This window comes from Ambystoma mexicanum, chromosome 7p, assembly GCF_040938575.1.
Source record: "Ambystoma mexicanum isolate Mex_15411 chromosome 7p, UKY_AmexF1_1, whole genome shotgun sequence".
Classification (NCBI taxonomy): Eukaryota; Metazoa; Chordata; class Amphibia; order Caudata; family Ambystomatidae; genus Ambystoma; species Ambystoma mexicanum.
The window spans coordinates 9,956,729-9,981,843 of NC_090939.1; the positions used below are offsets into that span (position 1 = coordinate 9,956,729).

General features: G+C 48.5%; 1 protein-coding gene across 1 annotated transcript in view; it reads left to right on the forward strand.

The window, feature by feature from the left end:
* The window catches only part of NDUFV3 (NADH:ubiquinone oxidoreductase subunit V3), a 157,271-nt gene that overhangs the window by 89,310 nt on the left and 42,846 nt on the right, over positions 1–25,115 (forward strand). The window contains exon 3 of the mRNA XM_069635658.1: positions 23,601–25,043. Within this exon, the coding sequence (XP_069491759.1) occupies positions 23,601–25,043 (1,443 nt within the window). The remainder of the gene's footprint in view (positions 1–23,600; positions 25,044–25,115) is intronic.

Genomic DNA, 25,115 nt, shown 5'->3' on the forward strand with positions numbered 1-25,115 from the left:
GATTTCTTGCTCGACCAGTTTGTATTGTGTGGGTGTTTCGGCATGATTATTTTCCTGTATACCACTAACAACTTCCTTCTCTGCATACACCTCTCAAACTCCAAACCAAACACAACCACAAACCTCCAGCACAGCAAACCGCACGAACTTCACTACACTGCAACAACAAAACAAAAACACACATAGACTCGCACATCAGCACACGACGACTACCGGCCGCATACACCCCAGGCCCAGCCGACGGAACCACCGGGCTGAGGCTGCCAACAGCACATCACTGCAATCTTGCACTTTTCCAGCCTCCACCCACTAACCCACCCCTCCCTCCCTCTTTCAGAGCCGCCAGGGCGCCAGGGGACCACTCCGGTGGTGATAGTGCGCGGTACAAATGACCTTTAACATTAACATATAGTGACATTTCGTTGGCGTCCACTGTCGCTTTCAGGGAGGATAGTCCTAGTTCTCTTCTGATTGCCACGATCGCTGTTGATTTAGGGAGTGGCATTACTTCTGTCCAGAAGTGGCCCTCCAGCTTGTCCCAATTGTGGGATTGTCAGGAAAGCTTCCCCCCTGTATGTCGGGGAGGGGAACACTTTGCCTTTGAAATAAAATCCATAATGTAAACTTACAAACATTGCATATAAAAAGAGATTAAAAAAGTGCATGTGTGTATTTCAATTAGTGTCCACCAAGAGGCGTCCAAATTGTTCATTACATTTTCAATGTTCGGTCATGTTTTGATAGATAAATTTAGTTCTCTGGTGCCAGGCCCTTCTCAGATAATCCACCGAACCCCAAGCCACAGACATTGTGACAGCTGAGAGCAAATAACATAGAGCAGGCCTAGCATGAGACATGCCAGCAGACCTGAGAAGTGGCAAAAGTGTTTTCCGTCTTAGATCAGTATAATATGGGCAAAACACAAAATGTAAAAGGTCCTCCACCGGCCACTGACAACGGGGGTAGGCTGTAGGTTGTACATTGTGAGACCAGCTTTTTGTTTGAGCCCTTAACCACAGGCAGTCAAATCAGGCTCGAGTCAGGGCCTAATGGTCAGTGGGTTTGTCACTGTGGAGCACGTACGGCTGATTGGCATCTTCAGTTGTTAAAACAATGTGCCTTCTATTTGCAGAAATGCCCAGGGAACAGGACTCCCTATTTAACACAAGAATGGATTTAAACATTTGCTTTTATGCATGTACAGCACACGGGGTCAAGGAGGTTAAAGAGCAGATGAGGTTAACACAGGTTAACTGTCTGATACATTTCTGGATATATATGAGACACAGAATTTCCTTTACAGCTGGGCTTCTCACCAATGCTCTTATGATGATATGTAAGAGTGGCTTTCTGATTTGACCATAAGGCCAGCCAGTGCAAAACGGGGGCCAGTAACCACTCATCAGCAACGTGGGGGCGGTCCAGTTCCAAATGTGTACCATAGTTTGGCAAAGACTGCGGTAGCCCGGGGAGTTTTTTTAAGAAAGGAGTTCTCAACATTTTCAATATTTGAAATCCTTTCCATGCCCCACAGTGCAGCCCCATAGTTAGTAGCTGTTTTACTTTGTGCCCTCTACACTTCAAGGATTAGTTTGATTGTATGCCCCACACAATTATGTTGAAAGCGGGACAAGCCCCCTAGAGCCTGTCTCATCCTCATACATTGTTTATCAACATGGCCCATCCCTCGCCAATTCTCGGTGAAACAGATTCCCAGGTATTCAAAACGAGTAACCCTAGGAATGGGTTCACCTCCGCTCCATATCCTGCGCATCTTGAGGTGTCCGACACCCGTGCTCCTAAATGCCATGACGGCTGATTCTTCTTTTTTTGTGGGTGGCCATAAATTTAGTGTAGACGTCCACCAGGCATTGTAAGGCTCTGGGGGTACGAGCAATTATAACCATGTTGTCAGCATAGCCTAGTACTGGGAGGGCAATTATAACCATGTTGTCAGCATAGCCTAGAACTGGGAGGGGGACACCTCCTACCCTGATAGTCAGTGTTGGAATTGACCAAGGCCTGATAAACACCGTTTATGTAGAGGGCAAACAGTACCGGTGCCACAACGCAGCCCTGGCGAACACTCCAAAAGGTCTTAAAAAAAAAAGCTGTGCCCTGTCCCTGGTCACCAAATCTAACACAGGCTGATGTATGTTCATGGATTATCTGAAGGACCTCCTGGCAACCCATGGACCTGCGCACCGCCCAGAGCATAGCCCTGTCCACTTTATCAAACGTGGTGTTCAGGTCCATGAATGCTAAATATAGGGGCTCTCCCCTCACATATATAGACGTGGCACCCACCAGGTACAGATTCAGAGCCTGGTCCCTAGTTCCCAAGCTCTGACAAAAACCATATTGTGTCTCTGGAAGGACCTCAGAATCAGAGATCCATTGTTCAAGCTGTGCCAAAACTGCCCGGCCGAAGATTTTAAAAGAGGTGTCCAACAGAGATTGGTCTATAAGAGAGGGGACAGCCAAGGTCACCCTTCTCAAAAATGGGAAAAATGATTGTGTGCCGAGTTCCAAAAATGCATTAAAGCACTTGGTCAGTAAAGGGGCCCACAGGTCCACTTCATTGCAGACAATATCCACGGGGATGGCGTCTGGTTCAGGGTGCTTGGTTGGGGAGTTGCTTTTTAATAGCCATCTCTACCTCTTTTATGGTTAAACGCAGAGGAGAACCACTAGGCCCGCTATAACTTGAGGGAGGATCTGCTTTATACAGAGTGTTAAAGTGATTAGACCAGGCCAACGTGCTTACATTGTTCTCTTTTGTGAGTTTTTGTTCGTTTGTGGGGTGGCTCATTGGCCACAAATTCCCAACATTTTTTGGAATCCTTCGACTGTACAGCCTGAATGAGGTCGACCCAGGCTTGTTCTTCTCAGTGGGGTCTTCCTTTTGGCCAGGACGCGTTTATAGTGCACCCGGGCAGTGATTATTTTGCACGGGTACTATCGTTTGCGCCCAGAATGCCTTTACGGTTTTTCTGTGCTGTCCGACAGGATACATCGAACCAAGTTTCCGGGTTCTTTCTCCCTGTTTTAAAGTCCCTTTTGAAAAATAGCGGACATGGTGTTGCAACATTTTTGTGACGCTGATATTATGGTACCTGGGGGGGGGATCCATTTGACAGGATGGTACTGAATTAGAAACGGAGGATTGTGTGTCCGCAGAGTCCAGTCTGGCCCATTTAATTCTCTGCTTACACAGGGGATTAATGCCACAGTGGTCCAATTCGGGAAGATTAACAATTGGGACCGCCGGCGGATCAATTCCCATGACCAACCGCAAGGCGTGGTGGTCACTACATGGGTTCTTAGATCCTACTCTGATTTTTCAGGGGTCTTATTGGACGATATAGTTATACATAGTAACAGCTGGCCCAAGCGTATCCGTCGTTTCTGATGTTTGTTACTCTGCTTAGAATCACATGCTGTGCATAGTCCGACATCCAGTGGCCACTGCGGAGTACTGCATTTTGTTTTTCGTAATTGAAAAGGGGACGTCGACATAGGCGTGTTTGTAATACTGTCCCTATAGTGCCGTGTAGTGTACCCACAATACCTCACGCGTCGAGGTACCTCAGATTGTTTTTTCCCGCCCAGAATACTGGTGGCCTTATGCAGAGCTCGTAAGAGACCTTGCCATTACCATTTATTCGACCCTTGGTCGTTTTTTGTCAGTTATCAATAAACTCCTCCAGCCCTCCTTCGACAGCTAAACTACTTCCCCGCCGAGTCAAGATCTTCGGCGGTGGTTTCGAGGAGGCAATCCTATCGGCGCTGCCGAACATGTGGCCCGGCCTCGCCGGCGTACACAGTAGGGAGAGTGAGGGTTGTGGGGACATTTCTGTTTCCTTTTAGAATGCCTTTCTATTTCACCCCCTCCTTTCCTTCGGGGTTGTTATCACTTACTCTTGCATCCTCCGCTATGGAGAGGACTCCCTTTAGATTTTGTCCTCGTATCGGCAAATTCCCTTGGAAGGGTAAGCATAAGCGGTGTAACCGCTGCTTACCCCTCGACCACAACGAGGACGGCTGTGCGGCCTGTAAACTCCTTCGCCCAAAAACTTTAAAGGATCGCAGGGTCAAGAGGTGGACAGCCTACGCTATGTCGAAGGCTGATTCCTCACCCGCCGCCGCTGCTGCCGAATGTGACGAGGGGGACAGTGATAACCGCTCCTCCGCGTCTGTCCCTGGCCCCGACGGGTTCGGCTCACGCCCTAATCATGGGGACGCCGACTCGCATGGAAAGCAAAAAACTAAACACACAACCTATGGTCATCCTTCGACTAAGTAGAAGAAGGCCCTAGCACCAATGGAGACACCGGATCTTCCGGCAGCCTCCGCCGACTGTAAGGGTCGCAAGCCCTCCCCGCAGCTGCATGCTTGACTACTGGCCGGGCCCTCCACAACTAAGGGCGCTATCACTAAAACGGCAGACTACACACCTCGTAAGAGAGCGAGCGTCGGCGAAATATGTTACAGCACTGCCGAAATCCGTGCATAATTAGCCTTTGACTGACAGTTTAGTTGTCGAAAGCCTAGCTAGAATATTTTCCACTGACGCTCAAAGACGGACAGCGAAGGAATCGCCAAATCCTGTTCACAAGGCCAGGGAGACGCCGAAACAGACGGAAGGTGTGCCGGAGCACATCCCCCTCCCTCCCCTCCCCCCCCATCGAATGAAAGGCCTAGAGATACACCCCCAGTGTCACAACCACAAGAAGGGTTCTCGGAGGGCGATGGGAGTATTTCCTCCACACTATGTGATAGATCTTGACGGCTACAGGCGGAAGAGCACCCCTTTCCGACTCCAGACCGTTTAGGGTTACCCCAACGGACTTTAGAAAGGTTCCAATCGTGTATGGACAAACTAGATGGGCTCATGTCCACCCCTGAACACGTTACACCCAAGAGGCCAAGGGAGATACTTCATGAAGACCCTGGGGCCAAATACCCTAGACTCTTTGACCCACTTCAGGAGGATATTCATGCTTATGACCTCACTGAAGAGGACACTCATTTTCAAGAGGATGATGAGTTCATAAATAATGAGGAACTACAAGACCCTGTAGAAGGCTATGAAGAATACCCAGACATTGGTGGGGGGGGGGGGGGCTACGAAGAAGACCCTGACATAAGTGGCTCACAGCCTTGGCAGTCTCCATGGGCGTCAAACAGACCCTGACGTTCTGGATCTGTCCCCTCCCTAAACTACACCGGTCAGAAACCCATCACCGGTGGAGGACCAGCCCACTTTCAATGCACTGCTACGTAAGGCAGCAGCACACTTTAAAATTGATACAGGGGAGATTTCTCCAGAGATAGACTTTGTAGAGAAAATAATTAAGGAGAAACAACCTACTAGTCAGGCCATTTCCTTCTCGCCTCAGTCAAAAGACGACTCATTCCATCTCTTTCAACACCTGCTTTGGTTAGAGGCGTGAACCCAAGGATTGAGAAACTTTTCAGCCCCTCACCGTCAGACCCTTTACATATTAGGGATCACTCAATACCTGATTCCTTGGTAGTAACCACCACAAGGAAGAGGGCAGGGGTTCCGCTCTCTACTAGCGTAGCACCCCGAGACGAGGAGGAAAAGAAGCTTTATGCCTTGGGTAAGAGGATTACATCCTCAGCAGCTTTCTCCGCCAGAATTGCCCATAACAATTCCTTACTGGCCAGCTATGCGGATGCCCAATGGGGAAAGTTATGCAAAGGCCTTGAGTCCCAGAACCCTTACGAAGCCATTTGTTAGCCACTGTAACAGAAGGTACTCTGGTAAACCAGAGCATCATCAAAAACACGCTAGATGCTGCAGAAACAGCTGGCCGGTCTTTAGTCCAGGGGATACTTCTCAAGCGTCATGTCTGGCTCAGGAACTCTGGTTTTAAGCCATAGACCCAGGCGTCCCTCATCAACAAACCAATTGAGGACTCCAACCTCTTTGGCAAAGCGGTTGGACGACGCACTGAGACAGCTAAGAAGGAATTTGATACCCTAAAGACTCTAGACCAGATCACAAGACCTCCTAATAAGCGAGGTTACGGCAACAGACTCTTTTTTCGTGGCCAACGACAAAACCAACAGCAACAACAGTACTCCTCAGCAGGCAACTGGTCCTCCACTCAAGGAACCAGCGGACAATCTGCTCAGAGAGGACAACGTTGTGGCAAGGGAAGAGGTCGGGGCCCCACTCTCTTAGTCTCCCCGGCTACCAACACCAAATGACCCGAAGGTTCGGGTCCCCTCTCATGCATCTCTGGTCGGGGGCTGGTTAACATAGTTTCTACCAGCATGGGAGGGAATAACCACAGACCGCTGGGTACTATCAACTATAGCCCACGGCTACTGCATAGAGTTCAGTCGGTCCCCTACTTTCAGGCCCCCGAGGGGACGACGCCCATCACCGGAGCACCTCGCCATCCTTCAAGAAGTCGAACTGCTACTAGAAAAAGGAGCAATAGAGGTCGTGCCTCTATCACAGGTATTTATTCAGTGTACTTCCTTGTACCCAAAAAGGATCTAACCATGCGCCCTGTACTAGATCTTTGCCCAGTGAATACATTTGTAAAACCTCAAAAATTTCGTATGGTAACTTTACAGGAAGTAATTCCCCTGCTCTCACAGGGGGATTACATGGCAACACTGGACATGAAAGATGCATACTTTCATATTTCAATGTTGCCAGCGCACAGAAAATACCTCAGGTTCATGATAGAAAACACTACCAGTTTAAAGTGCTACCCTTCGGCATCGCGTCAGCGCCGAGAGTATTCACGAAAGTGCTGGCAGTGGCAGCAGCCCACCTGCGCAGGTTGGCCGTTGCAGTATACCCTTATCTCGATGACTGGCTCATAACGGGATTCTTACGAGACGTGCTTCTCAAATACCCAAAGGATTGTGGACCTTTTGTTCCAGCTGGGCTTCTCCATCAACGAGAAGAAGCCCAGCCTAGACCCCAGTCAAGCAATTCCCAGGGGCTCTAATTCGAACAAAGGACGGCCTCGTCTTCCCCTCCAACGAGAGGGTCCAAAATATGCTGTTTCAGATCCCTCAATATGTAGCCGGTCGAGAGGTGACGGTACGCAAAGCCAAGCGATTGCTAGGAATGATGGCGTCATGTATTTATTTGGTACCTCACGTGCAGCTGCGCATGCGTCCAATGCAAGAGTGGCTCAACAGCCAGTGGTGTCAGGCCAGCGGACAATGGGACAATCTAGTGGTGGTCTTGCAGGCCCTGGTTCGCTCGCTGCGGTGGTGGTCTAAGGAAAACCTCGTAATAGGGAAACAATTTGCCACCCCCACAGTGGAAGCCACTCTAACCACAGACTCATCCCTCACAGGATGGGGCGCTCACCTATCCCATCAGACTGCACACAGAGTTTGGACTCCGACTGTGGCGTCCAAACACATAAACTTGCTGGAACTACTGGCAGTCTTCAAAGCACTGAAGGCTTTCCAGACAGACCTTCAAGGGAAGACAGTGCTGGTCCTCACGGACAGCACCACAGCCATGTACTACCTCAACAAGCAAGGGGGCACTCACTCTCCAGGACTGTCCAAGCTGTCCCAGAACATCTGGAAGTGGGCTCTCAGACACATGTTCCTATTGTCACAACATGTACCAGGGGAACTCAATCTGCCAGCAGACGAACTCAGCAGAGACTTCCCTCTACCCTCGGAGTACGAATGGCGGTTACACAAAGACATTGTCTTCGTCTTCACACAATGGGGCTTCCCAGAAATAGACCTGTTCGCAACTCTGGAGAACTCGCAATGCCTAGATTACGCCTCCAGATACCCACAGAACCGCTCCAAGGGGAACGGTCTCTGGATACCATGGTCAGGGAAATTTGTTTACACTCCCCCCCGCCCCCCCGACTCCTCTGCTGAACAAGATAGTGCACAAGATGCTCCAGGAACCAGTCACCATGATACTGATAGCCCCGATGTGGGCCCGCCAACCATGGTTTGCGCACCTGATGGAGCTGTCCCTGTCCCCACCGGTGAAACTGCCCTGCCCGTACAACATGCTGTCACAGGACAAGGGCAAGACACTACACCCATGCCCACAGAACATTAATTTAGCAGCCTGGCTCCTGAGGTCATAGAATTTGGCCATTTACAGCTCCCACAGAGCTGCATGGACATTCTCAGAGAAGCAAGAAAACCCAACACTCGCCACTGCTATTCTAGCAAGTGGAAGATATTTGTCATCTGGTGTAGAGGTAAGAGCATCAACCCAGCTCACTGCTCTCCCACACAAATTGTCCTTTACCTGACCCATTTACTGGACTCAGGTCTAGTGTTCAATTCTATTAAAGTCCATCTAGCGGCACTTTCTGCATACACCACCTCTCAACTTAAGGTGTCATGGTGGAAAGTCCCAGTTATCAAAGCCTTCATGGAGGGGGTAAAGAGAATACACCCTCTGATAGCAAACCCAGCTCCCGGCTGGGACCTTAATGTGGTACTTACCAGGCTCCTGGGCTCACCCTTTGAACCCATGCACAAGGCAACTCTTAAGGACCTCACTCTTAAGACTGCTGTCCTAATAGCTATCACCTCCATTAGGAGAGTAAGTGAACTACAGGCTCTTTCTGTTCTAGACCCATTTGTAACAGTTCACAAAGATAAGGTGGTTCTACGCACACACCCAAGGTTTGCACCGAAATTCATATCGAAATTCCATGTCAACAAGTCAATAGAACTACCAACGTTCTTTCAAAACCCTTCAAATTTGGGAGAAAAAAGCCTGCATACACTCTGTGCTCAGAGCTGTCATGTTTTATATGGAAAGAACTAGACCACTGAGAAAGACTAATCAGTTCTTTGTCTCGGTGGCAGCAGGAAGAGAAGGAGATGCAGTCTCAAAGTCCACTATATCTAGATGTTCAATGCATCACTCTCTGTTACACTCTTGCTAAGAGAGAACTACCCTTCAAACCAAGAGCACACTCTACTCGAGGCACTGGGGCATCCATAGCATTCATTGCAAATGTTCCCCTTGAGTCCATCTGCAAAGCGGCAACCTGGAGTTCTGTACACACCTTTACAAAACACTACTGTCTAGATGCCCACTCTAGATCTGATTCCCAGGTGGGACAAGCAGTATTAAGACATCTTTTCTCTACTGTTCCTTCTCACAACCCACCTCCAACTCCGGGTACTGCTCGCTAGTCTATGCACAGCATGTGATTCTAAGCAGATTAACAAACATCAGAAGACAATGCATTACTTACCGTAAAAGCATGTCTAATGGTTGTATCTGCTTAGATTCACATGCGCCCACCCTTCCTCCCCGCTCCGATGGAAGGAACATAGACATCTTTCTGGCGGTGGTGGCAGCACACCTGCGCAGGGAGGCAATCCCAGTGTACCCTTACCTGGACGACTGGCTCATTACAGGGGAATCACCCCTGATTTGCAGACAAAACATTCAGAGAATAATCAACCTCCTCTTTCAATTGGGCTTCTCAATCAACGAGAAAGTCAAGTCTAGCGCCAAGCACTTCAAAGCAGTTCCTAGGAGCTGTCTTGAACACAGAAGAAAGGTTGGTCTTTCCAGCAGAGGAAAGAATACAAAATGTGTTACTGCAAATACCACAGTATCAGACCAGCCGCCAGATAAGGGTCCCAAAGCAATGCGTTTAATAGGCATGATGTCATCTTGCATTTACCTGGTTCCCCACGCACGCCTGCGACCCATGCAGGAATGGTTGGCGAAACAGTGGTCTCGGGCAAGTGGTCAGTGGGACGATCTAGTGGTCGTTTCGCCAACACTTGTACAAAATCCTTGCTGGTGGACATTGAGAATCTAACTATAGGAAAACCTTGCTACAATCCAGAAGTACAGGCGATTGTCACGACAGACGCCTCACTGGCAGGGTGGGGGGCTCACTACCTTCACCACACAGCTCAGAGTCTGTGGTCTCGCACTGTAGCTCAGAGCCACATCAATCTGCTGGAACCTCTGGCAGTATTCAAAGCCTTGCAGGCTTTCGAACCCCATTTAACAAAACTATATGTGCAGATCCTAACAGACAGCACTACAGTGATGTTTTATATCAACAAACAGGGGGGTACACGTTCTCCATATACGTCCAGACTTGCACAGCAAATCTGGAAATGGGCACTCAGACGAAAGATGTTTATCATCACATGTTCCAGGAGAACTCAACCCTCTAGCAGACTCATTGAGCAGAGATCCCCTACCAGAAGAACACGAGTGGCGTCTGCACGAAGAGGTCGTAGAACACCTCTTCTCTCTATGGGGTTTCCCAACTATACTACAAGCGAAAACAGTCAATGCCCAGGGGAACGCCCTATGGATGAACTGGTCAGGGAAATTTGCCTATGCTTTTCCCTGAACACCTCTCATGAGGAAGGTGGTGATCAAAATACACAAGGAACCAATGACGCGTATCCTAGTTGCTCCTGTGTGGGCAAGACAACCATGGTATCCACATCTGCGCAAACTTGGAATGTGCGATCCCATGAAACTCCCGTGCCAGTACAACCTACTCACCCAGCACGAGGGACTAACAGTGTACCCGCACTCAATGAACTTGGCAGCATGGATCCTGAGGTCATAGAGTTCGGACATCTCAACCTGCCTCAGAGATGCATGGATATCTTGCAAGCAATCAAGAAAGCCAAACACTAGGCACTGTTACTTTGACAAATGGAGGAGATTCATAACTTGGTGCCAGGATAAATAGATCAACCCCATAGAATGTACTCCAGCCCACTTTCTAACTCATATGCTCCATTTTCTAGATGCAGGGTTAGTATTTAACTCCCTAAAGGACACCTGGCGGTTTTGTCAGCGTACACGACCTCTCATAATAAGGTCTCATGGTGGAAAGTATCAGTCATCAAAGCTTTTATGGAAGGGGTAAAGAGACTCCACCCTCCAATTTCTAACCCGCCACCAGGTTTGGACATTAATGTGGTACTCGCTAAGCTCATGGGACCCCCTTTCGAGCCTATGCACAAGTCTAGTCTCAAACTCCTGATTTATAAGACTGCCTTCTTAGTGGCTATCACTTCCATATGAAGGGTTAGTGAAATCCAAGCATTGTCAGTGCAAGATCCTTTTTGTTGTACACAGACAAGATGGTTTTACATACTCACCCTAGGTTCACACCTAAGTTAATCTCCAAATTTCATGTAAACCAGTCAATCGAGCTACCGGCTTTCTTTCAGGAACCCAGTAGCTCAGCAGAGGTAAAACTCCACACACTAGATGTGAGGAGGGTGGTTCTCTACTATGTAGAGAAGACCAGACAGCTAAGAAAGACAGATCAACTGTTTGTTTCCATAGCACCAGGCAGAGTAGGTGACCGCATCTTAAAAATGCCATCTCTAGGTGGATAGTCAGATGTATCCAACGGTGCTATTCCCTATCAGATAAAATGCTGCCTTTTACGCCCAGGGCTCACTCCACAAGAGGTACCGGAGCCACTCTGGCTTTCATTGCAAATGTCCCCTTAGACAGTATTTGCAAAGCAGCTACATGGAGCACAATACATAATTTCACTCAGCATTACTGCATTGACACTCATTCCAAGACAGATACACAACTGGGACAAGCGGTTCTAAGACATTTATTCGCTCATGAACCTTCTCACATTCCACCTCCTCCTTCTTCCACTGCTCGCTATTCTATGCACAGCATGTGATCTAAGCAGATTCCACAAGCCTCAGAAGGTATACATTATTCACCCTAATCGTATTTCTGATGCTTGTATCTGCTTAGATTCACATGCGACCCACCCTTCCTCCCCTTGGAGAGAAGGCACATGGATGCTTATGAGCTTGTCTGATAAGTATCTGCTTGGATACAACTGTACTCACGCTACACCTCATGCTACCTCATGTCAGAAAAATAACAATCTGAGGGATCCCGACGCGTGAAGGATCATGGGTACAGCGGACGTCACACTAGGATAATATTACTGGCACGCCCTGTTTGAGGTTCCTTTTCGAGTTTCTAAAACAATACTCCGCAGCTTACACTAGATGTCGGCCTATGCGAATCTAAGCAGATGCAAGCATCAGAAATACGATTACGATGAGTAATGTATCCCATATTTATCCTAGTCGAGACTTCTTGCTATTAGCCAACAGATTTGTCATTGCTGCCCGTGATGCGGGGAAAGCTCTGCAGAGTTCTGGCATATGGAATGGAATTACCCAATGTGATGAATCTGTGGATGTTGTCCCTTCTCCTCTAATGGGAGACCTGTCCCATGGGGCAAGGGCAGTGTGTCCACAGTACAATAATCCCCATGGGGGGGCCGGGTGCACAGGAAAGGATCGCATGGGAGAAGAAGCCCCTTCTGGGATTGGGGGCGACCATCCCAAAAATGCGGTATACCTGCGCTTTATTGCACCCTCCCTTATTCCAGAAGCAAAATTCTCCTTCCGTCTTGACAACTCTTTTATTGTAAAGTCAGCCAACCTTGTATGTTAGACCTGAATAAGGCACCCGGGAACACATTTTGCCTTCCATGGAATTCCAGTGGAAGTACTGTTAAGAAGATGTTGGCCAGGAGTATGAAGATCACTCCAGAGAACCGGAGTGAAGTCTAGTCTCTCAGGACTGGATTGATCAAAGGCACTACAAAATGGCAGAGGGAAACCAACATGGAGAGAGCCATCCTCTGAGGAGGAAACCCGGAGACGCCGACCCTGAGAACAGGAAAACTCACCATGAGGCGCTATGCACAGAGGTGAATGGGAGTACAAAGGTAGTCCAGGATGAAGGAGCTACGCAGACCGCTGCCTGTGAAACCCTCCCAACGTCCCAAAGTCTGGGGAGCTGCTAGAGACCAAAACCACAGCCTGAGAAGGAAGCAGTGGCCACCACCAGAGCAACTGCAGAGGAGCGGCTAAACCCGAAAGGAGCTGCAGACCGAAACCACAACCTGAGAAAGGAGTAACTGGCAGAGCCGCCGCCAACCCAAGAGGGCACCCGAACACTACCGGAGCCTCAAAGTAGAGCACCGCCGCTCCAATGACTCAAACTCCACAAACAGGTACACGGGCAGACCGAGAGGTGCTAGAGGTCCAGGAGGAATTGGGGAACAACTACCAAGCACGAGTAAAGAGGGACTAGGACCCTGAGAGTAACAGAGGGAGAAAGAAACCATTGTATGCTTGGCAGGAGAGTAAACAAAGCAGGCAAGAGACGACATTGCGGGTCTGTGACACACCCATATAAGAGCCAAAGAATAATATGCCCTGGGGCCCTGAGAGAAAGCTGGTCCAGAAAGAAATGCTTGACAGGAGAGTAAACCAAGCGTTTGTGATACTGCATTGCGAGTCTGAGACCTGCACCCACATGAGAACCAGAGAATAAGCGGGTCTGGAACCCTGAAAAGAAATGCTGACGAGAAGAAAACACATGCCTGGAAGGAGGGTGCACCAAGCTTATATAATACATCATATATGGGACTCACACCCGTAGGAAGGTCTAAGAATAAGGTGAAGCTCATTCAAGAAAGTACGGTGTCTGGGACCCAAGCAGATGCTTTACAGAGACTGTCAGTTATAATTTCCTGGCGTTTGTTTGGCAGGAGATTGAACCAGACGTAAACCCTCTGTGAGCAAAAGAGGTGATCACGAAAAAGCTAGAGACCTTTGTGTATCTTTGGGAAAGCTTGGAAAGCCAAGGAAAAGGAAGATGAGTCCCCTGGATGAGTGAATACTGTTTGGGGAGTTTTCCTAAAGTCCACTTGAGTAAAGACTTCGTAAAACTGTCCCTTGGCATAAAGGTCCCCAACTCGTATAAGTCTGTACTACTCCGGGAACCTTGGTAGAGTGGCAGAGCAGTCAGGCTTATCATAGGTGGAAGATGTGAGCTGTAGGTAAGTACACTGAACCCAGTAAGTACAATAGTCCAAAGAGAAACTTGCACTTAAAATGGTATATTAAAATATACATTTATTACATTTACACAAGGAAGGTAGATAACTAACTTAACCAGCACACATTGGAATTCTTATTAATATTGCTTCAATGGTAGTTGCTTGCGGTACAATGTGTTACTGAGTTTGACACTAATGACCGTTCTACCGCATTATCAGTACTACAGTGCACTTGCGTTAAGACCAAGAAATATGTTAAGTGTATTTAGTTAGAAAAACGACCTAAGATAGTCTTTTAGGAAGGAAAAAGTTTGGTTAATCGCACAGCACCAGCCCTTAACGTTCTCAAGACACTTTTCGGATAAACTTAACGCTTTAAAAGTCAAATCCCTAACTATACGAAAAAGTAAGTTTAGGACTGGCTTTGAAGTCTTAAGAAGCAGAAGAACAGCAACGGTTCCTCAGAATAGTTTGTCTGTGGGCGAAGTTACTTGGTAATTCAACACAACGAGGGGTACCCTGCAAAAGGACTCCCTAAAGGGACACAAGTTGGCAAGCTTGGGTCAGAGGTAGAGTGGTCACTCTGGACACCTTCACACACTCCAGTCACTCTGGAGCAACTTCTTGGTCAGAGGTAAGCAATACCTTCCACCCAATAGTACCTTAGGTTAGAAGAAAAGCTGGTAGATGGATTCTCCTCTGTGCAGCAGCGACGGTCCGGTCTCCCGATTCCTCGGTCTGGTGACGGAAGGAAGTACTCTGAATGGGATGTCCCAGCAGCCAGTCTCAAAAGAGGACCTTTGGCACAGATTTCTTCTCTCCCTCCTTGGTCAGTCTGCGGTTTTGGCGCCTTTTTCTCAGCACCAACAAAGGACGGTATTTGCCAGGTCGATGTTAGATTCTGGAGTCCTGCACTCTTTGTGAAACCTAGGCCTTCTCTCACTTTACAGAACTCTTGACCTAGGTTTGATGTCTGTCGTTAAACTACATTGTGAAAGTAGTGCTGTCCTGGGTTCTTGCCTTCTTAGTTAAATGTTCACCTAGCAAACTGTTCTACTTCTGTCTGAGCCCTTGTCATTTTGTTCAATTGTCTACTATTGTCTCGTCTCTCCTTGTCTCGTCGTCTTGCACCCCTCCCTGTGTCCTTCCCTAGTGCTTCCCCCTCCTAACTCATCCCTTCCTTTTCTCTCCTCTCCCTACCTACTCCATAGTGCTTTCTGTCTCTCCTATGTTTTCTAACTGCTTCTCTATCGACTATCCTACTCTTCTCACTAAATCTGGTAGGAAGAAGTTTAAAAAGGACATCCTTGCCTCCAAACAAGGCCTTCCTTTCACTGACACCTATACCAGTGCTTCCTCTAGGCAAACCCTCACTGACATCCTCTTTTCCTCTTTGTCGTTCCTTCGCCAGATTTATGGAATCTTCAGATGGTCTCTGTGCTTTCTCCTTTCTCTTCTCCTGTTAATGGTGGCACCCAGTGGGCAGCCCTCCTTCGACTCCTCTAAGGTCATCATTGATGTTAATTTGGATGGTACCGTCTTGGTCCATGGCCCTCAGGACAATCTTCTCCTCTTTGATAGACGCTTCTAGCAACTCATCAATTTCCTTACTGCTCTTGCTGTGCCCTCTCTTCCCTCCATGGCTTCCTTGCCTCTCCCGCTGTCTCCTCCTTGGCTACCTTGCCCTCTCCTCCTTCCTCAGGGGGCGTACCTCAGATTTGTACCCCTCCCTGGAAGTCTTTCAAGGATGGCAACCTTCTCCATATTGCCACTCTAAACCCTCACTCTGCTGTCACACTCCTGACATCTGCCACCTCTTGGAAGAGCTTGACTTCGATATCCTCAGTCTCACAGAGACATGGTTCATGGCCATCTCTGTCACAGATTTTGACACTCTCCTCCCTGACTGGTACAAGATCCTCCCTGAGCCCAGCTCAACCGCTCCGGAGGGGGTGTAGCCTTGATCTTCCCTGAGTGTATTCCTGCCTGTCATTCCTATGCAGGCCTACTTTTCTTTCAAATGCCGTGTCTGCAGGCTCTGTCTTCTAGCCATTCCCTTACTGTGGCTACCTATCGGCTACCTGGTCACATATCCTCCTTCCTCTCTGAGTGGGCGGACCTCTCCTCTTCCCTCCTGGTCCCGACCACTCAACTCCTCCTTTTTGGAGACTTTAACATCCACCTGGATGCTTCCCGCCCTTCCTCTGGACTCTTTAGCAACCTCTGCATCTCTCTCTCTCTCTCTATCCTCCCCTTCCCCTTTCTATCCCTCTCACCACTCCTCTCCTGGAGTGATCACCTTCTCCTTTCCTCCCAACTCACTCTCTCCACCCCTCATGCCAAGCCAACTCCAGCACTGCTACCTACCTTCTCGGCTATCCGACCCATGAAGCGTGTGTCAGTTGAGGCTTTCGCTGCCACTTTCTCACCCCTCCCCTCCCTTGGCTGACTCACACCCTGACACAGTCCTCTCCATGCTCCACTCTGCTGTCTCGGATACTCTTGATGTTCTTGCCCCTGTAATGAGGATCCGCTTGAAGCCCAAAGCCAAGTGCAACTCCTGGTACGACTCAGACCTCGACACCCTTAAACGCAACTGCAGGGTGGCTGAGAGGAAATGGCGTGCTTCAGGTACATCCTCTGACAAACTGGTCTGTCGCCTGCTACAAAGGCAATACCGGCTCTTTGTCTGCACCAGGAAGAGAGCCCACATCCAAGTCTGCGTCTCTGCGGCATCTAACAACTCAGCCGAACTCTTTTAAAACTGCAAGGAGCTGGCCAATCCTGCTACAGTTTCTACCTCTCCTGTCCCCTCCCAGGCCCTCTGCACAGCCCTGGCTTCTCATTTCATCTCTAAACCCCAGGACATCATGTCCTCTCTCTTCCTCTTACCCTGCCCCCTCTTCTCCCTGCTCTTTCTCTGGCCACCTCTCCTCCCTGTTTCTCTTCCTTTCCCCTGTTCTCCTCAGGCAATGTTTCTAGACAAGTCCGATCTATGAAAGTCATCAAAACCGGTTCTCCTGTGCTCCTCCAAAACCATCAAGGACCACATGGACACCTTGGCCCCTGCTCTGTTTGACTTCTGCAACCACTCCTTTGCCACTGGGGTCTTCCCTCCCCCCACCCCTCCTGAAGCACTCCCTTGTGCACCCTCCTCTTAAGAAACCCTCTGCCGACCCGTCCTATTCAGCTAACTATCGCCCAATCTCCATTACTCCTTTCCTGGGCAAACTTCTGGAAAAGCTGGCCGTCTCCCAGCTTAATCCTCACACTGAATCTGTTGGCTGTCTCCATGACCATCAGTCTGGCTTCAGAGCTGCCAGAAGCACGAAAACCGCTCTCCTGAATATCTGTGAAGACCTGCTCTCAAACCTTGATTTTTAACACCCCCTGTTTCTTCATCTTACTTGATCTCTCTTCTGCCTTTGACACAGTCAACCATGCCATCCTGCTCAACCGTCTGTGAAAAACCTGGTTATCACTGATCAGGCCCTAGCTTGGTTGACCTTTTTCCTCTCCGATTGACCCTCCTAGGTCCAACTATGGTCCTTCCTTTCCCTTCCCTCTATCTGTGGTGTCCCTCAGGGATCTAACCTCTCTCCTTGGCTGTTCAACCAATACCTAGCACTTCTTGCCCACCGCATTGCCGCCCTCTGCCCCAACTTTCAGTGCTATGCGGATGACTCAACTAATTTTCAGGCTCCCTTCCGCCACTTCTCCGTCTCTCATCTCCACTCCTGGATAGCAGACAGTCGGTGTGCCGCCAATGATCTGTGCCTTAATGCTAGTAAGACTGAGATTCTCCTCATCGACACACCTGCTGCCTCCTTTTCTTTCACTCTCTGGCCGGTCTCTCTTGGTCCTATTCCTGCTCCCACCTGTGGGGCTAAAAATCTTGGGGTCATCTTTGACTCCACACACTCCTTCTTTCCCCGACGTCTCTAAGAAGTCACACTACCAGCTGCACCTCCTCTTCTTCCCCCAGAAGCTCACTGTCTCCAGAGCTCTGGTTCTCTCTAGGCTGGACTACTGCAACAGCCACTTTTTAAATTTGCCTGCTTCTACACTCCGTCCTCTGCAACTCATCCAGAACAGGACTGGCTCCCAGTGGCTGTGAGGATTAAGTTCAAAACCCTGTGCATTGTACACAAGGCCTTCTGGGGCCTAGGGCCTCAATGCCCTCAACTCTCTCTTCCTAAATAGCTTCCTTCTCGAGCTCTTCTCTCATCCGTCTCCATCTCCCTCAGGGTCAGTCGCTTCTCCAAGCAACGAGTTGGTGGCAGATCTGTCTTTGGCTGGGGCCTCCCTCTGGAACAGCCGCCCTGAAACTTGAGGAGAACCATCTCCGGTTCCGGAAGCGCCTCAAAACCTTCCTCTTTGCTTCTGCTTTCTCTCTCCTGCTGATCGCCTGGCTGAAACTGAAACTGCACTGGTTACCTGGTCACCCAGCCACCCTCTGATCTTGGGCCCAGGTCTCCTCCCCCACCAGCTGCACACATACACTGCCTCCCTGGCAACTCCCGCACCTGGGGACTGTTGTCTGTATCCCTTCAGTCCACTACCAGCACTTGCCACCAGCTGGCCACACTTTTTACTTATTGCTTTTATCCTATTTATTTTTACTGTCAATCCCATGTACTGCACTGCCCCCTCCCCCTGCACCCCGCACTTTTCCCCTTCCCCTGCACTTGCGCAATCTCAATGTCACCTGGCCTAGTAAGATCATTGTCCGTCTTCCCTCTGTTCTCCCTCCCTTGCCTCATTGCGCCTTGAAACCCTTCTGTATAGGCGTGTTATAAATGCCATATCCTATCGTGGTATTCGTGGTCTGCAGCTCTGGAAAGGCACTCCTCCCCTTTGACCCCCCAGGAGATTGCTCAATTTGTAGTTCGTCTCAGGGCAGGCTGGTTGTCCCAACAGCCAAAGGGAAGCAATCATCCTCTTTGGAGCGCCTCTGTCGGGTAGAAAACTGGGTCAGGACAGCAGTGGTCGCTTCACAGTGATTGCAAGGGTCTGCAGGCGCCTATGGTCGTCTTCAGCTTAACTTCATTTCCAGTGGTTGACTTGCCTTTCACCTCACTTTTAATTTAGTTTTCCCACGCACTCCTCTGCAAACCCTCTCAGCGTTTTACAGAAAGGGGCGGTTGGCTGTCGAATCATGACAGCCAGTCCCCCAGTGGGAACTGGTTCCATTCAGGCACTTGGGCAGGGGATGAATTACTCCTCCCCCACTTCCTGCCTGCCCTGACACAATGGAGCCTAGGCGGGGACACCCATCAGTTCCTGCCAAAGGTAAGACACACACACGGACCTCCCACTCCCAGAATGGTAGAAGGGCTAACAAAGAGCAACCACTGTAGAAATGGCGAAAAAAGAAAGGAGCCACAATGTTGTAATATGGGTGACCCTATTGTGAAAAACCGAGACTGTGAATACAGTCTGTGGTAAAAACAATAGCACAATAGTTGGTAGAACACGTCCACTGCCACCAGCTATAACTATAGGGTTGTCTGTGACTAAAAAGTCACAGAAGCAGGGAGAAGGGGGATAGTAGGTATCTTGTTGGGACTCCACATAAGGTGGTGAGTGCTAATCTCCCATAGTATAACATTTTAGGAAGGATAAACTGTAGTTAGTAAGGATAAAGAAGGAATCTCAAAGGAGAACCCAAAGAGTTCCCACCAACACTGCCCATAAGGAGCTGTGTGCTGCAAAAGCAAAATACAGAGGCCTTAACTTAAAAGAGCGATGGAGGAAAGTAGACTCCATAGAATAAGTAAAACACAGAGAACAGAGTTGCAAAAAACAGCAGATAAGAATGAATGACTGGAAACATGCTCCCCCCACAGAAGGAAAAATGTCCAGAGGTCCCACAAAAAGTGCTGGGGTCTCACTAGGAGAAGGGATGAAGCATAAAAATGATAACCCTAACAGATAAGGTGCCTTATTTTGTGTTATTTTTGCAAAGTAAAGGAAGCGCACATAAGGAGGAGACAAGCTCCTAATTTGTCAAGTAGAACAAGAAGGAATCCAGGGCAAAGGAGCGCGAATCCCTGGTCATTGTAATGGTACATTGTGGAAAAGGAAACCTTTTATTGACAATCTGAGACATGGGAACTTTCTGTTGGCAAGAACGGTCATCACCACTTTAGTTTTGAATATAACGTCATTGTACATAAGATTTAAGTTACTAGTGTTTGGGTCAGAAGCAGGGTTTTTGGACATAACTTTGACTATAAAAGGAAAACCTCAGGATGACGAATAGTTTTCTTTGAGGCAGGGAAACCTTGCTTGCCTTTAGGGGGAGAGAGGTTATTTGTCTAACCCTTTTGCTGGTCAATAAAGATTTATAACCAAAACTGTCACCTTTGTGTCCGAGCCTTACTTCTGCACCCTTATACCAGTGATAACTACCTTCTAAGAAGCAATGACAGCTATGGTCAATTAACTAGTTCAGGATTCTTATGAGTGCTTGCCGTCTGTTTGCTGTGACTGTTATCTGAGTAGAATGGGCACAAAACTGGAAGAACATGGCACCATTTTAATTTATTTTGGCCAAAAGGAGGATTGCAATTTCATGGAAAAGCCTCACAGGCACGGCTATGCAGATATGGGTTAAGGATGGTCCGCGGTGGGTCGTTACAGAGATGTATTTCCTGCATAAGCGGGGAGGGACCGAGGAAGAAGGGGATGCAGAGATGGATTAGGGGCAGATGCTAAATGAGTTGACATCGTCACAAGATTTAAGGCCACACTGAGGCGAAGAGCACCACAGAGGAGAAGGTGAATGACCAGATATACGGGGCAGACAGGAGGGGAGTGCGATTGGGCGGGGGTGATCCATAAATGGCTCGGAGGAGAGGCTGGGGAATGGGTATATAGGGAAAGGAGATGGACTGGGCTGATAATGGGACATTAAATGGTGTTAGATGGGGTGGGGGGGCGTTGGGGAATGGGTTTGGTAATGTCATGTGGAATTATATGTACCAATAAGTCTGTGACTGTTCTACATGTTAAATACTGTCGAGCGCAAATAATAAAAAATAAATTAAAAAACAAATCCAGGTATTCTAGGCTATTCATTCCCAATTATTCCACACTGTTTTCCAATCTTGCGGATAAATTGGAAAATTCACACCCTTTAAAACCTATCTGGGAAGAGGCAGATCAGAGAAGCTTTGAGGGGCTAAAACAAATACTATGTCAGAAGCTAGTGCTGGAAATGGCAGACAAAAGAATGCCTCCAGTAGGCCTGGGGTGCTCCTTTCCTAGGATCATGATGGGCTAGAACACCCTGTCCTTTATACCAGAAGTAAGTTATTTCCTAGAGAACAGGCATATGCCACCATCGAGTTGGATACCTTATCCGTCAATTGGGCAGTAGTCCGTCTTTGCTATTATTAGACATGGGGAACCTCCAATTACAGACAGAGCATTTGCCCCTAACCTGGATGAGTCTCAGAAAAGATTCAAATGCCCCATTTACGAGGTGGCGTTTGGATCTACAACCTTTTTGCTTTGCTGTAGAACATTGGAAAGGAAAAGTGGGTTTTCTTAGCAGTTTCCATTGTATTGAGTGGGGGGCTTTCGCTTAATGGGAGGGGTATTTGACGAATCTGGATATTTTGTCCCTTCTTCCCTGGGGAGCCGCCACCTCTGAGGCTAGGGAGGTGGACCCCCGCTCAGCAAACCCCCCCAACCCCCACCTCCCAAGGGTTTGGGAAAGCGGGACTTCACTGGGAGTGACTTCCCCTCAAGGGGACAAGGACTCCCACTATCTGCATACACTGGAATCCTGCATTCAGCTGTGGGACACAAAACAATACTGGAAGTGCCTCAAGACAATTCTGGTCTCTCCATGGGCTTGACAGCTGAGCAAGAGCAGCATGCCCCTTTTTGGTCACGGAATGAGAATAAAGGCATGATCACCCTTGAATGGAGAAGGAGAATAAATATGCAGAGGCCGGCCGCTGACGTGAGCACGTCATTGAAGGGACAAGCCATGCTACACAGCAGAGCTGACTGTGGCATGGAGAGAAGGAGAAACGCTGCCGACCCGGCAGAGAGCTGTGCAGAGTCGCCAAGCAGAATAAAGCTGGTCTTACATGGAGGCGAGACCACGCAGAGGATGTGGTGAATGAACCTGGTGCCCGAGAAAAGACGCCAGATCCTGAATTCTAGGGATGAACGAATCAATCCTCTGTTTGCAACGAGACATCGGAGGAGCAGAGAAACTCCAAATTCAATTTATGATTTGCACTCATCGGGTGTGGTCAAGACTCCTCCCCAGAGAAAACAAAGGGCTCGCCTGTAAGTTTGTTTCCCCATATTTGGATACGTCACCAAGTACACAGCTCATTGAAAGAAGAAAAGGGGGTGAAGCAGAAACTGAAGGGGCCGTTCAAGCTGAATGCAACATGGTATGCAGCGGAGTTGTGAATCCATACCCGAGAGGAATCTCTGTCCAGCAAGAGCTAAACCAACAACTGAGTACACAAGATGGTCGAAGTGACCCGACGCAAGCTCAACAAAAGGTGGATGGAAAGAAAGACGCTGAGGGGGTAATAGGAATGAAAGGCAAGAGACAAAAGATTTGACCATGAAGCTGGTGTCTGAAAAAGAAGGCATTGAGAATACACTGGTGCATGAGGAATGTTGAATGGCAAAGAGTGAGCCCCAGGGAGCCGCGTGCTGGGAGTTGCAGTCCATCACTCCACCTGCGTGCAAGCAATCATGAGGTGAGCCTAGGGGGATTGCGTGCCTTGAATTGCTTTTCCGGCCCACTGCGAAGCACAAGGAGTGGGGAGGCACTGAAAGAGTCGTATGTTGGGAGTTGAAGTCTTGACAATCCGCAATGCGGAACACAAGGCGCAAAGTAGACATTGTTTGAAAGAGAGAGAGAGAGAGAGAGAACAAATATATGCACACAGGACATCATAGACCAGAGAAAAGCAACAATTGGCATCCACAATTGAACAAAAGTACTTGTATGGTGCAGTAAAGATTCTGGTTTGTCTGCGTCACCCACCCTCTTTTGGCTAGCACAGGCCTTGCCTCCTGACTAATGAGCATTCCTGAAAGTCCTCTGCAAAAGCATCCTGAAGTGTCTGTGTCCCTGTCTGGTTGAACTTTTCCAGAGAGCTGAGATGAAAGAGGCCAGTTTGGTACGGCTCTGCAGAAGTTTGTCAGAAGCCGACACCAATGGCACACTTAGTTGCTTTACTCCCTTGTTAGAGGGCAGACCTTGGTGTTGTCTATCCCAAGCACTGTGCTTCCCTCCATAGGCTGTCAAGCCAGTGCAGAGTTCCCCTTTGCTTCAGCTAGTCCCTTCTATTTTTTCTGTCCTTGCACAAGCCTACGTGTTCTTTCTGTTTCCTGGCATTACTGACCACTTCCTGTGGCGTTCACCTCCTTCTGCTTTATCATGTTATTATTCCAGAGGGCTCTTTTTTTCTGAATCTTCCATGACTCCATATTTTCCTTGACTCCTCCTTTAATGTGGTCTTTAGTCTTGGCCTCTCCCTTTAGAAGCAACAATAATGCAGCTATTTCCCAGTGTAGAAATGCGCTCCTTATCAAGCAACTATCATCTATACATCTTTTCATCTTGCTTGCCTCTCCTAGTAATCACATAAAATAATGCTGTTTTGGAAAACAAATTGATGCAATTTAGTGAATCTGCCAAAATAATGTTGCTTTTGTACCATTTCTTAGATATAGTAGCATCCGAGAAGAAGGTGAAGGTCCAGGCGGAAAAACGTGCAGTTGAACTCAATAAAAAGCAGTCTTCCCCTAGCTCTAATCCACCAGTTGCCACTGCAAGTGAGACGGAAATGAAAATTAACCCTAATAAGACTGCCAAGTTGGAAGAGAACAGGGATACAGAATTTTCCACCAGGAAGACTTTGGTAGAGTTTCCGCTGAGAAACCTGGTCTCTGCTCAGCAAGAAGATGCAAGAGCTGTTGGGGCTGCTGTAGATGAACCAAAGGAAAAGAGAAGCGAGGAGTCGTCTTCCTCCAGCAGCTCCAGTTCAGACTCTGATTCCAGCTCTGATTCTGATTCTGAAGCAGAAGAGGTTGCAGCAGAAGTCCCAGTTAAAACCAGCGTTAATTTCCCAGTGCGAGGATCCTACCATGCAGACAGACATGATGCACCCAAGGTGGATAGCAAGGAAGATCAAGCTTCAGCGGTGCCAAAAAAACAGGCAAGGAAAGGAGAACCCAAACGGGAGACTTCAGGCCAACTCACTAGTGCTCATGAAATCACAAAAGCTGAAGGAGGGCCAACTATTTCCAACCTGATGAGACAAGAAAAGGAACAGCACTTGAGTTCCAAACCATGGCAGGAAGGAAAACCTACAGAGCCTAAAATTAAGGTAGACTCCTCAAGGGGAGCTCTGCAGGCAGATACACCTACTGCAGGACCAACAAAATCAAAGCTGGTGAAAAAAATAAAAGAAGTTGGTAGTCCTGGGGTGAAAGAACCTTCAGAGGAAGAGCTACCCAGCATTGCACCAATGATACATCCTGGACCTGCAACAGAACCGATCACACCTGGAAAAATCCCTGAAGAACGCTCAATGGAAGTTGCCTCGCCTGAGACTAACAAGCCAAAGAACAACCAGAGGGTGAAGAGTGTCACCTCTGTGCAGCAAGCCGCTGAGACCGGGAGGCTAGGCTTGACATCTGATGTGGCTTTTGAAATTCTGGAGCCAAGAGTTACTCCGGATATAGCTGTTGAGATTCAGGAACCAAGCATTGGAACCGATAAAGCCACTGAAGTTGTGGATACAAGCACTACACCAGATAAAGCTACAGATTTTCTGGAGCAAAGTACAACACCCGATAATGCTGCCCAGGTTGTGGATACGAGCACTTCACCTGATACAGCTACTGATGTTCTAGAGCCAAGTACCACACCCGATAATGCTGCCCAACTGGTGGATATGAGCACTTCACCCGATAAAGCTACAGATGATCTGGAGCCAAGTACTACACCCGACAATGCTGCTATGGTTCTGGATACAAGCACTTCACACGATAAAGCTACTGATGTTCTGGAGTTGAGCTCTCTAACCAGCGAAGCGACTGGCACTGGTGATCAAAGCGCTACATTGGAAACCACCACTGAACCCGTGGAGACGAGCACTTTAGCTGGTACAGATTCACATGTGCTTCATGTGCAATTTAAAGCTTTCAAGTTTGAAAGTTCTGTTTTTAAATTGTTGG